Here is a 13,984-nt window from a genome sequence, read left to right as displayed (position 1 = left end):
TTATATTATATTATATTATATTATATTATATTATATTATATTATATTTGGCCACTTTGGAAAATGTAAAGATGATACAGAGTCTCTTTTTGCTCTGCTTTGGTTTCCACCGATTCAAAATGACATAACAATGTCTGGCTCATTACCGGCAAAATGCTGTCCTCATCTGCTAGGCAATGTTAACCAGTTATTGCAAAACAGAAAATGTATTATCACTTATGTGGATATTTTCCATCGACTTTATTGCGTAACATTTTATTTGATTGTATTTGATGGCCTAGCTTCCACAACAGTGGTCGGTATACCAACCACTGTTGTGGAAGCTAATGGGGTTCCTTATAAATAAACAAATTTCATGTGATTAAAAGTTGCCTATGCAACAGTTACCTTAGTTATTTTGGATTAGCTTGGAATTGGATATGTATGATTATAACAAATAAACAGTATAATATTGTTACTGGTAGCTACTATTTGCAGCATGCACTCAGCATGCTGCTTTATGTATTGCACAAAAGATATGTGAGACCTGCCGGTTGACTTCTTTAGAGTATCTGTGCTTTTCTCAGTCTATTCTGTGAGACTTCATTAGTAATTTGTTAGAGAACAGCATGATAGAGACGACGGGAAATAGCAAACAGATTGTGGAGGCACTGAATAAGAAACGCATGACTGTTTTTTACTTTTCGTCTATGAGTCACTATTTTCAGCCTCAAGACCTGAAGTGACGCAGCAAAAGTTGCATCTTTAAAAACAAGAATTGGCTAATTGACTGACTTTTTTCATGGAGGATTTAATAATTAACTCATGATTCATCTTCTGAATGTCAGCAAATGTGTGATTGGAAAGCTCAAGTGTAGGAAAGATAGAAAGCTGACCTGGTGTATCGTACATTTAGGTTTAGTAAAAGTAGGTCATCTCTCCTATGAACTCCATCAGTGTTCATGTGAAGCTCCTTCAGAATGAAATCTCAGCATCAATGTTGGCTCCTTTCTTTATTTTATTTAACCGTGTCCCTCGCTTTCGCTTCAGAGCATGCTGCATATATGGGATAACCTGTCTCTCATTTGCACCCTCTCACTTGCTGACTGGTTTTTAATGTGTTGTTTACATTATAAGGATCTTTACTAACAGTATCCAGAGTAAATCATATTGTAGTGGTTTACACATTCCCCTAACAAGCGAAAGATCCCTGCTTTGATCCTGGGAGAAGACACAAATCCCTTGCGGGGTTGCGTTCGGAAGGGCATCAGGGCGTAAAAAATCTGACAAATCAAACATGCAGAGTTACCTGCTGTGGCGCCTCCTTGTGAATAAGTGAGCAGCCTTTTAGCTTACTTATAGTATCGTCTTCCAGTAGAGTAGAGATTGTTGTCGGGTATCTGCTTGACATTGCCTGATAAACACACATTCTAACCCAGCAGCTGTGGGCAAAAGACAAAAAACAACCCCCCCCCCCACCCCCACCCCCCTTCCAAAAAACTGAAATGATACCAGCAGGACAGAGACAGGCAGTGGAGCAGCGCTGGCAGTGACAGTGATGTGTGTGTATGTGTTGTCAGTGTATGTGGAGTAAACTAGAAGAGACAGCAAGAAGCCAAAGGGTGAATCTCTTCTTTCGTGCTCCGTCTGCCCCCTGTCACATTGCTGACTGTTCCATCTTGTACGTCCTTTCTTCCCCTCATCTTTCACTCCTGTCTTCCTTCTGGACGCACCTCCTTTGCTCTTGCTTCTTCTTCGTCATTCGCATTATTCACAAATAATAATCTTTGCGCTCTTTAATCATCAGCCACATCGCCCTCTCTTCCTTTGTCTCCTCATCATTATTCCACTTTGACTTCTTTGTCATCACTGCTTCAGCTTTAATGGAGTCCGAATGCAAGTTTCACTTTTACACGTGAACGTATTTTTAACGCAGTGGTGATCAAAGCAAGAGGACATACCCCTAAAGCCAGAAATAGCTTTACTTTTTTGGCCAGTTAAGAAAAAGAAAGCATTAAATATGTAAACAGAGTAAATTTTTAAAGCGCTGCAAAGGGCTGACAAGGCAAGAGTGTCTTGAGGGAGTGAGAGCAACACACAGGTAAAGACAAGGTCACAAATGCGCGGAGATGCTTTTCTGCACCATCACAGCATTTCTGGTGCTTCGTTCTGCTGAACTATACAATGTGCATGCTATGTTCAGACATGTAGAAGATATTTAGTCTGTCGTGCTTGGAGCTGGACACAAATATTCGCATGGACACATGTCTGAATTTTAAAATGTGCAGTTAACCTCTGGAACAGCCGAAGAGTGACATTCAAAATAAAGCCTTAGTGAAATCACTTTCCAGCAGCTTGTGTTTACCATAGCTTTTGTTGCATAATTTGTGTATCTGCAGCTCAGCTCTCATGTTTGGATGGTGCCCTTTTGTGAATAAAATAAATGCACAGAGGAGCAAGTCTCGAATATGTTGTTAGCAAAGACACACAGAGAGAGAAGACTTTATACATGGTCTGAGCACCTTTAAGTGACTACATGGATGTGCTGCACTCATGTGTGCTGACTGGGGCCTCTACTGGAGACTCAAGCCTCCCTCTGGGTCTTGGCTCCGGCTCCAGGGCTCGGTGGGGGAGTAAAAGGATTAGTGCCATCTATGTTTTTTACACAGCCTTCTCTAAGCCTTTTAGCTCCCCATTCATTTTCATATCGTCCCTGGTCATAAGGAAATCAATCTGTCTCCTTTGAAAAGAGAGGAAAGCGAGTCAAAACAGTGCATCGTGATGTGGCAAATTTGATTTCATTGGTGTTGCCTGGTTGTCATATTCTCCGCCTGTCAGCAGGCACATGTTTTTGCTCTTCTTTCTTTCTTTGAAGCCTTGAAAATGGTGACCTGGTGGCGTCAGTGTAGGGAGGGCAAGCTGGATGGCTAGACTGAGAGAGCAATAGGCAATTAAAATTAGTATGCGCTCCACAAAGTCTCCCTAATAAGTTTTTATTCTCACTGAGAGAGCCAGTTTTCCTTTCAGAAGCCTGTCGCATTATCGTCTCTTTAATCACAGAGCAGCCAGGTGCTCCTGTAACAATCAGCATCCTATTAACTCATCATCACAACAGTTTGCAAATGTATTTTCATTTGCAAACTGTTGTGCAATGAAAATGTATTTTCAGTTTCATAGAGGATGTCGGACCGCATTCAGCTTGTGTCAGCAGGATTATGGCCTGTCTGTCACCGAATCATGTCTCTGCCAGCACCCATTTGTTATTTCAATGAATACAGTAGACTTGGATGTAAACACAGAATTACTGCAGGCGTTTTAACGCCCATTGTGCTCCGCTTTCTAATTCTCTTGTCTGTCTTTTTTTTTTGCCTCCTCAGTAAACCCTTTCCAATCGGAGACAGGGTGACGTTCAGTGGAAAGGACTGCGTGTGCCAGCAGTGCTCCCACACACTTGTCAAGTCAAATGAACCGATCAAGATCCACGGGCCCAGCCGTAAGTCCAGCGCCCACCCCGCTCTGTCCGTTCTGTTTAGGGCCACCAGGCGCTACGGTGCGCTAAAGCTAATGCGACATGTCCACGAAGCCTACTTTGCTCATTTAGCTAATCGTGTGTCTGTCAAATCAGCGGAGTGACCTGCCGCGTTGATCTGCCAGCTGAGAATTATGCAACACAAACAGACACATAATCTACCTGCCAATTTCCAACATACAGGGTTTAGTGGTTTTGTTCACATTTATATCATATAGTTGTTTATTAACAGAATCATGAGCCTGCTACCATGTGTGTTACTAGATCTTTGACTGCATATAAAAAATGAATCTAGCCTTAGTGATGTTGGGTTTGTGACTGTTTTAAAGACTCATTAAGTTAATGTCAAAGTGCTTTAATCTCACATTCTATCTGAAGGGCACCAGATGGCGATAGCTATAACTACAAAAAGACTTCCAGTCCTATTGAACTGTGTCTTGACCTTTGTGAACAAGCTCTTGCTGAGTCAGTCACTCATTTCGAGTCAGATTGAATAAAAAATGTGGTCTGTTTTTTAATCTCAGTCATACTATGTTTTAAAATTTAGGATTATCTGTGGTAGGAAACCACTAATGGCTAATGGTTTGTCATGGTTTGAGCAAGCAGTTAGACCAAGCTGGCAAAGGTGTTAACGCTCATCTAGATGCTTCATAACAGAACTTTCGAAACCTACAGGTGATGTCACCTGCATCCATCTTATTTTACAGTCTATGATAAAATCTGAGGATGAATGACAGGAAGTAGAGACTAAAGGTTTTTTTTTAAGATGGTTGGTTTATTCCTGGTACCAGAGCTGGATGATCTACATGCAGTAGCAGAGAGGAGTTGGTGTTTAAGCTCTGTCTTGGAAGTCTCCCACAGTCTGCACAGTCATCCTGCTGGCAAGAGTAGCCCACTCAGAAAAAGTCCTAATAATGACAGAATATTTCAGCGAAGGTCACAGAGAGCTCCTCCTTCCTCAGTTCATTCAGATATGCGTAATTCCTCCTTCTGCAAATCCTCCACAACTGTTATGCAGGAATTTCCCAGAGGGATTATTAGTAAAGTTATTTTTCTCCTTCTCGTTATTTAAAATGACAAATTACTATGATACAGCAGCAGGATAGTGACTGATAGTGAATCATTTGTTAAGCATAGCATACAGACAGCAGTCTGCTGCTCAGTGGCTGTGCAGTAACAACAGATGGCGTATAGGCAGTGAACAACAGTCCTCCCCAAATTGCTCCATTCAGCAGAATAAAAATCGAACAGCTCCCCAGGTACATGTTCATCACTCTGTCTTATGAGGATGCAGTGTGTGTGGACGGAATAGGGCACACGCACTAATGCACTGCCTCATTTTGCATAACGATCGGGATATTTAAGAAGGTAAATAAACGCTTAGTGTGCAGAAGTCTTAGAGGGAAAAAAAGAAAAAAAAACAGAGCTAAGTAATTATTAAAGTTTTCTCATGCATACACCAGTGGAAGCAAAATATAAAGAAATGAGGGGCGACATAAGATTTTTTACACAGTACTGTAATTTCATTTGCTGAGCCTTCTTAAGGATTCGAATTCATTTCATTCAAGATTTTAACGTGATATATTACAGTGGGGTAAGAGCTTAGTGTGTATGACATGAATCCAACTTCCCCAGTTTTGTTGGGCACCTTTGTTGCGTATCAGCCCCCTCGCCTACTCCTTTCATTTTCTTTTCACACTACCCACACAATAACAAACACACCACCTTACATGATTGATGAGGCTATATGTTTTGGGTCATAAGCAGTTACTTTTTTAAAAGTTTTTTTGTGGCAATTTCTGCACTTTGAGAAGTGTGTATTCACACACGTTCACCAAAAAACAAATTATATATATAAAAAATGAAATTAAAACTGAATGTATTTTAAGGTCTGAGCCAGGTGCGCATGGCTAAATAAGGCAAGTTGTGTGAAGAAGAGCCATACCATTTATCATTTAAAAAACTGCTTTGACATCACAGATAAAGCCGTGGTGAGCAGCAACATTCCTGCATTCTTTATTGTACATTTTTATTCGTCCATAGCCGGCTGCTCTTTATCACAAACATTGGTACGTAATTTTAGATGATCTAATACCTATTTCATCCAGTGGCTGAAATCAGAAGTGTATAATGACTCAGTAGAAGAACGGTCTGGGACTAAAATCCCAGCCCTTTTACACTCAGAACAATCACCACTAAATCACTTTTTAAGATTGATTTGGACGCCAGAAACCCAGCCTGCACTGTACACTGCAGTTTTTCACTACAAAACACAGTTTGTCTTGGCTGACGAAGCAGACTGGAGTGGTCCCTAGAGTGACTTACTCTCATGTGCAACAGAGCGGGTCAAAAAGGTTAAGCTAAAACCAAGCCTCCATCTAGTACAAACAAACAGAGGGCTGACCCTTTTTTAAGCCTCCCGACGCTCCTGTTGGTCAGTAACACCTGCTGAAGCATCTTTCTGCGGGCAAAACTGATGTATGTGCTCTATGCTTGTATAATCAGCAATTAAGCTAATGTACTTCAGGCCAGAGAAAGGTGAACTTTGGTATCAGAGAACCTTGCTGGTTGTGCAGCTAGTGAGCTGTGTGTGGTGGTCTGTGGAGACGAGTGTGTGCTTTGCTGATTTACCCTTTTTTGATTTACATGAACTTTTCAGTTTAGTGATGAACTCCTGCTTTTTGTTGCATTCCTTACTTATCGGCTTGCCCGTATCTCTTAGTTTAACTAGTGATAGAAATTTTAATAAAAACTTTTAATTTAACAATTTTGCCTCCCTGTCTCCTTTTTTTTTTAACCCGGACACTTTTTGTTACTTTCCCACATCCCCTGGACCTCTTAGGGGAGTGTAAAAAGCACAGTAGGCTTTATTTAAGGTGGTGGCAGTGATGAAAACTGCACTTAGTAGTTCAGAAAGTGCTTAAAGATGTACACTTAGTCCTTGGGCTCATTTTGCCTTTCTCTGTCTCTTACAATTTCTACCACTCCACAACATTTTAACATCTTATCTCTCTGCGTCCCTCTTTCTTTCCCTTCCTTTCCCTTTTCTTTTTTTTCTCCAGACTGCGCTGGATGTGGAGCCGAGATCAAGCAGGGTCAGTCTCTCCTGGCACTTGACAAACAGTGGCACGTCAGCTGCTTCAGATGTCGGACGTGCAATATGGTCCTCACTGGAGAGTACATCAGCAAGTGAGTGTGTAAAGGGAAGGAAAACAGAGAGAAACAAAATGCCCAACAACTGCTCTGTCCTCCTTTATCTGCGGTTTCCCCAAGACAAGGCAAATTGTGTCGTTGACACTCTACAAGCAGTTTCTTTTATATGTTCTATGTTGCAGGGATGGAGTGCCATACTGTGAGGCAGATTACCACGCCCAGTATGGGGTGAAATGTGAGACCTGCAGCAGATACATCAGTGGAAGGGTTTTGGAGGTGAGAACGGAACCAGATGTCAACATTAGATGATCCCACTGCAGCAGCAGCACAGAAATCCAAATTGGAGTGAACCGCGGAGCGTAATCAGCGTTATCGTAATTGAACGGCCGCGTCGCACGTCCTCTGCGGAGTTTAAGCCAAGCCCCGCTGCGCTTCAGGGAGTGACCGACTTAAGATTGAGGGGGTGATAAAACATTTTGTGAAGCTTTACTAAACCGAAACCAATTGAGCTGCACCACGTCGAGCGCGCCCGACAGAACATCCGAGCAGATTGACTGTTTCTACTTGAGGTCAAAGAGAACACAAATCACCCTCCACTCTGAGGAGGTTAAAAAAAAAACTAGACTGAGGCACAACTTTGTGAAAAGAACGGAGACAAAAAGGGAGTTTAAAAAAAAAGATCAGAGGCTAAAAAGTGAAGGGTGATGTCAGAGGGAGACACGGAAAGCGGGATTAAAAATGCACAGAGTGAAGCAGTTTTTTAAGAGATTGCAGAAGGAGTCAGCAGCAAAGGATCTACAGCAAAGAGTTAGGAGTTGGGCTTAAGAAAGAAGTGAAGGGAGAGTAATGAGGAGAGCAGGGCTGGAAATAATGAAAGTGATAAAGTGCAGATGCTAATTAAATGTTTTGGAAGAGTCTCTGGTGGGCGTCTTGCGTCTGAGGGGACTTGAGGAAAGGGAGCAGATGTAGTAAAACTTTGTCAGACGCACACACAAACACACACATGCACATACAGGGTCTTGTTGTCCCTTTGCTCCTTCGCCTGTCAGAATAGCTGGTGTAAAGTGCTTTGTTCCTGACTGTCAGCCTCTCTAGGCTATTTATAGACATGGGGACATGTCAGCCTTCATGCTGCAAGTCTCTCTCTCACTTTCTTTTCCCACTGCATCTGTGTCGTTTGTTCTCTGAACATGTGTATCTGCGCTCGCTTGCATTCGGTCTTCTGTCAGTTTCTGATCACATAATGATGCACTTCTTTAAGATGCAGCGTGCATCGAGACTGACTCAGGGGAAATCTCATGCAGAGGTTTGTAGCCCTACACATGCAAAATGCAGTTCATTAAGGATAAGAAAAACTTAGGAGCTGATTATTGGCACATTGACAGATACCAATAAGTTGCACAGACGTCTGTTTAAAAGTATTGTTTTCATTTATGCTGTCCGACGTCAAACACTCGGATTAATCTCTCTGCATCTGTGTCGATAATTAGACTTTTTTTTCCCCACGGCGCAGCGCTTCCTTTTAACTTAACACAGCCAAAGGTTGTTAGTTTAATGAGTAGTTATATAGAAGATGGAGGAGGGGAGACATAAAGGGGGAAAGTGGAGGGTGGAGGATCATAAAACCGTCTTTCTTATGTTTCACTTAATGTCTCAGTTTGGCAATAAATTTAGCAGCCTGTTAGTGCCACCACAGAGGTTCCTCATTTGAGATGGTAACAGCATTTGTTTAACTGATACCGTTTGGCCACCGATAGTAAACGCTCCACTGCTTGGAAAACAGACAGAAGTGCTGCATCCTCCCCCTTTCGTAGTAACCTGAGCAGATAGGGAGCGCGGTTAAGATGTGTCTCGGAAACAGCTGAGCGTCTTGCTGCACAGTGGCAGTTCTTGGAGGGAGGGAGCTCATCAGGTGCAACCGATTTCTTGGAAATCCAGTAAAAACGTGCGATTTACAGTATGAACACCAGGAAGATTCAGTGCAGCTTGAAATGATATAAAGTACCTCACCGTGCACACAAACACACCCACTTTAACTTGCATGCCGTGGGAGTTCAGCTGACACAGTTCAGGTCTCCTCGTCTGCAGTGCCTCTATAAATAGAAATTCTCGAATGGTGCGTTTAGGGAAGGCAGAGGTGATGGGATGGGGCCACGCCTCGGCCATCAGCCCCGCAGGGTTGCATGTGAGAAACATCAGGAGTGTGATCACTTTTCTGTGTCCATTTCAGCTGCGCCGTGTGCTTGGATTTATCCCCTCGAGGCACCTTGCATGTTCAAGGGCATATTTCACACTCACATGTCCTTCACTTACATGATTCTGTATTGTACATACACATGCATACACATGCTTCCTCATGTGACTGACCTACGGGGATCTTTGCTCTAATTATGTCATAGGGAGAGAATGGGTGGTTTCTAGCATGCTGATGAAACAGCTTCAGGCAATCCACTGGTCTCCTAATATTTTCTCAGGCTACCGGTGGCCAAATAAAGCGCATAAAAAACATATGGAAACAGTGACCTGCTCTGCTAGGCGGGGTGCGATTTTTAGATTAGCCCTCAATCTGTGAAAATCCTTGTGGCGATGATTTACGTTCAGCCACGTCCTCTCCTCATCACACAGGCAGGAGGGAAACACTACCATCCAACCTGCGCTCGGTGCGCTCGCTGCAACATGATGTTCAAAGAGGGCGAGGAAATGTACCTGACAGGTCGAGTAGTCACACATATGCATGTTTTAGATTGTGCTCACCAATTTTAGAAAACGCACGGCATGCGGGGAACACCCAGCAACTGTGTGACTGCCCTCTTTCTCTTGCTCCTCAGGATGCGAGGTGTGGCACCCGTTATGCAAGCAAGCGGCGAGAGCAGAGAGGAGACTCAGGGTGAGCTGGACTTTCAATTCAGTCTTTGTGTTTACGGAGCACTAGTTTTAACAGTCCTAAGAGCATTTGACAGTGGTACAGAGAGAAGCCCACAGATATAGAGTGAAACTTCCTCACTATGTGAATTAACTCCCTCTTTGTCTGATTCTAACCCACAGCACAGACGCCTGTCCGAGGCCTCCATCTCTCCCCCGGGCTCCTCAATAGGCTCTCCTAGTAGAGTTATATGTGTAAGTAACCTGTGACTCTGCAGCTTTTAGTCACTTTTGGCTGCCACACTGCCACCGAGCCTACCCTTGAAGCACCTTTGCTACACTAGAATCACGAGCACTATGCTTAGGCTTGAACAGTCAAGCACAAAATAAGAGAGGCTGCTCGCTCCCTTGGCCTGTTCACTTTGTCTGTGTCCTTAACCTCTGTTGTCACTGCTGATGTGCCAGACATCCCATTAGATTTGAAATAAAACAACTGCGGTGCGACTGAACTCCTGTCGTTTAGTCTCAAGGGGTTGAACTGCATTGCTTCATTTATTGTTATACACATTCCCATGTTTTCAGGGGGCGGTTCAAAAGTTCAAATTCATATAAGCATTTTATAAACTGATTATTTTAATGCTTTAATGACAAAAAACTGTTTTGGCTGCAAGGACCGCCTGAAGTCTGGAACTTAAGAACTGCCAAAACAATGGGTTTGCTCCTTTTGCAAAGCTTTGTCGGTCCTTTACTGAATCTCTCTCTTCAGTTTTATTTCAAATCAAATGGCAAAATTGTGGAAACAATGTGTCACTGTCTTCAACCTGACTGGATATTTCATGCTCATTTTCAATATTCAATGACCAAAAAACACTCTACTCATTATACACTAAGTAAAAAAATTAAAGGAACACTTGTTAATTGGAGTGTAGCATCAAGTCAGTTAAACCTCTGTGATATTGATCTGCTCAGTTAAATATCAGAGGGGGTTGGTAATCAGTTTTAGCTGCTTTAGTGTTAATGAAATTAACAACTAGAGTGGCAACCCTCAAAACAGGGATGGTTTTACAGCTGGAGGACAATGATATTTTTTTCTGTCATCTGCTTTCTCACTGTTTTGCATTTGGTTATGGTCAGTGCCACTAGGGGTAGCATGAGGCGATTTCTGGACCCTACAGTGGTTGCATCTCAATATGTACCAGAAAGTTTGCTGTGTCTCCCAGCACAGTCTCAAGAGCATGGACAAGTTCCAGGACAGAGTTACTGTAGGAAAGCTGGACAGGGCCACAGAAGGTCCTTAACCCATCAGGAGGGCTGATATCTGCTGGTTTGTGCAAGGAGGAACAGGATGAGCACTTTCAAAGCTGCAAAATGACCTGCAGCATGGCACTGGCGTGAATGTCTGATCTAAAGACTGTCCAGGAGCTCAGTGATGCCCTGATGGTGCCTTCCAGATCTGCAAGGAGATCCTCCAGGCACCATCTGTCATGTTATTAGCAGCATGCCCCAACATACAAACCATACAAACTACTAAGTGCCCTTTTGACTCACTGGAATATAATTTAATCAAAATGGACTAGCCTGTTGCATCATTTTTTAACTTTGATTCTCAGGGCGTCTTTGAATTCGGACCTCTGTAGATTGATAATTGTCATTTCCATCAAACGATGTGGCATCCTTTCGTTTCTAACACATTACAGAGTCCATGTTGGTTTAGATATCCAGCATGATCTCCCCCTCCAATCTAATGTGTTGTCAAAGTGTTCCTTTAAGTTTTTTGAGCAGTGTTTATGCTGAAAACCACATCAGAGTGTCAGCCAGGCCTTATATTTTGTTTAGTGCTTAGCAGTTGCACTTGTAAGTCCTGCCTTTTTGGCTGTCTGAATTGTTGCTGTGTATCACTGCAGTATTAGCATGTCAGGGGTTATCTGCATGCAAGCAGGAGTCACTGCTCCTTGCTCAGCCCTGCCCTGCCCTGCTCTCTTCTCATAATCAATGACCTTTCTGTTTAAGGTGATGGATGAGGGGGAAATGCAGTGTAAGCACGCTTGTCATCCATACTGTCTCCACGCTTCCTCCCTCTCTTTCTCTCTCCTGCTGTCTGTGCTTCCTCTGCTTTCTCTCTGACATATGCTGATATCCTGAAGGTCAACAGCTTATAGTGCTGTCAGCTCCTGCAGCGTGTTCGTTTGTACCTGTGTGTTCCTCATCAGGTTTTCTCTGCCCCCCCTCTACGGCTCTCACTGTTTCACGATCTGCTTGCTATCACTGGTGAAGTTCTCATTCATTGTCCATGTGGTTGATGTTGGGTCTTGTTGCTGTAGCGCTGTCTTTTGGTGGGTGTATGTGTGTCCTCTCTCCAGGCCAGAGTGGAGAATGAGATCCTAGATTATAAGGACCTAGCTGCCCTGCCAAAGGTCAAAGCCATATATGAGGTCCAACAGCCAGACCTCATATCCTCCTCATACCAGCCGTACCACAGATACATCTCTGATGACAGACTAGACACTTACAGCTATGGGGAGGTACTGCAGCCACACACTCCAGGTCAAACACAGCGTTGCACTCGTCACTCGACTTTTGATCTTCAGGAAGATCAAAAGTCGGTGTCGTGCAGTTTGATTGGGCATATTTTGTTAGTTTTCGATTTTTTTTTTTCTGTTTTTGAAAAATAATCCCAGAAATTATTGATATTTGTTTTGGTATTTGACTGATGTGATGTTTACAGAAGTACTTTTAAAGGTGAAAAACAATCAAACTGTCTTTTGTGGATGAGTGAACTGTTTAAAACATTTGACCTAATTTTTTTTACATAGCAGCCAGTTATTTGTAGTGCAAATGTGCAATTAAATGTAAACATACTTACAGGAAATTATGTTTTCATGATTAAAATTTTGATTATATTTCATGCCACTCTCACATCTGTCTTCTCAAGAAGAAAGAGCTTGCAGGTGATCGGTTTGGGTTTTAAACAGCAAACCTTGCAAGCTTCAACCAAGAAATAATGCATGCTAACCCTCATTTGGATTTTGCAGTCTAAAAAGAAGATAAATAGCCACTTTCCCAGACAATGGATTAAACCTGGTCTTTGAAAAAACAGAAAAGAGAAATTAAACTGAAAGTAGTCTAGACTCCGTGTCTGGGAAACTGAGCAATAAAGTTTTAATCAGTCAGCTTTTGAAATCTACGAAAGAGGTATGGAAGAGGATTACAGCCACAGATTCAGTTCAGCATCTTGAGAAAAAAATCACAATTTACAATTTTTTTTCCATCCTGACATTTTTCTCAGAATTATTTACTTTAGTCCTACAATCTCATTTTTGTTTCCTACATTTGTATTCTGAAAACAAAGTCATGAAGCCCTATTTTCTTTTTTCTTACTTTCTTTTCTTTAGCCCCTCTTCTTCAGAGTGGTTATCTAAGAAACTGAATGAGTTGATTTCATTAAAATTTTAAACTTTAATTATCTTTTCCTCTCTCCCCTGCAGTCACTTGGGACTCTCTCTCCCTATTCTCAGGTAAACACTCTGAACGTAGCAGTGAATGTAGTACAAGTTCACCCAAGTGAGCTGTTGTCATTTCGGTGAGCTGTGTGTCTGTTTGCTCGTCTTTCACCTGACTTGCTTTGTTTGTCCCTTTTAGGACTATAACAGCCTAGATATAAAGCAAAGGCGGTGCTCCAGTCCCGGCTACATCGACTCACCAACTTATAGTCGCCAAGGCATGTCACCCATCATGCCTCGCTCTCCACAGCACTATGGCTACCCTGGTAAGATGTCTGTTTTAGAAAGTTTGGAAACCAGCTGCTGGAAACTTCATTAAGTCACATAACAACTAAGTAATAATCTTTTAATTAGAAGCTCCTGTAGAAGTTGTAGCCACATAGTTAGCATAAAGACAATGAATAAACTCAACTGTGTCGTCCAACTAGTTGCACAAAAGCAAAATGTCAAACTATTCCTTTTACTAGAGATCAAAGTGTTTGTCATTTCCATCTGTCATTACCAGTTAAGACAAATAGCCCCTAATATATTTGTACTGGTGACAAATATCTGCCACAGTAGCTGCTTGACTGTCACCTTTGCTGCAGTTGCTCCTTGGCTATCATTTCATTTAACTCTTACACATGTGCATTGAGGCTGTAATTACTAATTACAGTTCTAAACAGCCCTCTATGCTGCTGATAAGTCAATAACCTTTGTTGTTACACAAGTAGAAAGGTTACTGAGTGTCACCTTGTAATTTTAAACACACTTTTGAGTTGTTTGGCTTTCATCTGCATGTGCTGATGCCTTCCTTCATGCTCGTGTTTCCTTCGCTGTGATTGGGCCATGGCTGGCTGCAGGCTCTGAGAGTGGCAGGAGTTCACCTTATTATAGCCAAGACGGGCGACCAAGCACACCCACCACAAACCAGCCCCCTAAACATTTTCATGTACCAGGTAGGACTCCTCATCTCCTCACAT

General features: G+C 42.5%; 1 protein-coding gene across 5 annotated transcripts in view; it reads left to right on the top strand.

Moving 5' to 3' along the window:
- The window catches only part of ablim3 (actin binding LIM protein family, member 3), a 44,926-nt gene that overhangs the window by 24,193 nt on the left and 6,749 nt on the right, over nt 1–13,984 (top strand). For 3 of the 5 annotated variants that reach the window (XM_005719590.1, XM_005719589.1, XM_005719588.1), the window contains exons 4-13: nt 3,356–3,471; nt 6,570–6,696; nt 6,843–6,936; nt 9,286–9,373; nt 9,489–9,547; nt 9,706–9,777; nt 11,883–12,044; nt 13,008–13,037; nt 13,162–13,288; nt 13,865–13,960. In XM_005719590.1, the coding sequence (XP_005719647.1) occupies nt 3,356–3,471; nt 6,570–6,696; nt 6,843–6,936; nt 9,286–9,373; nt 9,489–9,547; nt 9,706–9,777; nt 11,883–12,044; nt 13,008–13,037; nt 13,162–13,288; nt 13,865–13,960 (971 nt within the window). The remainder of the gene's footprint in view (nt 1–3,355; nt 3,472–6,569; nt 6,697–6,842; nt 6,937–9,285; nt 9,374–9,488; nt 9,548–9,705; nt 9,778–11,882; nt 12,045–13,007; nt 13,038–13,161; nt 13,289–13,864; nt 13,961–13,984) is intronic. The other 2 variants (XM_005719592.1, XM_005719591.1) reach the window with 1 other exon arrangement.

This window comes from Pundamilia nyererei, unplaced genomic scaffold (assembly GCF_000239375.1).
Source record: "Pundamilia nyererei isolate P.nyererei 1_Seehausen unplaced genomic scaffold, PunNye1.0 scaffold00001, whole genome shotgun sequence".
Lineage (NCBI taxonomy): Eukaryota > Metazoa > Chordata > Actinopteri > Cichliformes > Cichlidae > Pundamilia > Pundamilia nyererei.
The sequence above is the reverse complement of the archived record's forward strand: the minus strand, read 5'-3'. Positions and strand labels throughout refer to the sequence as shown.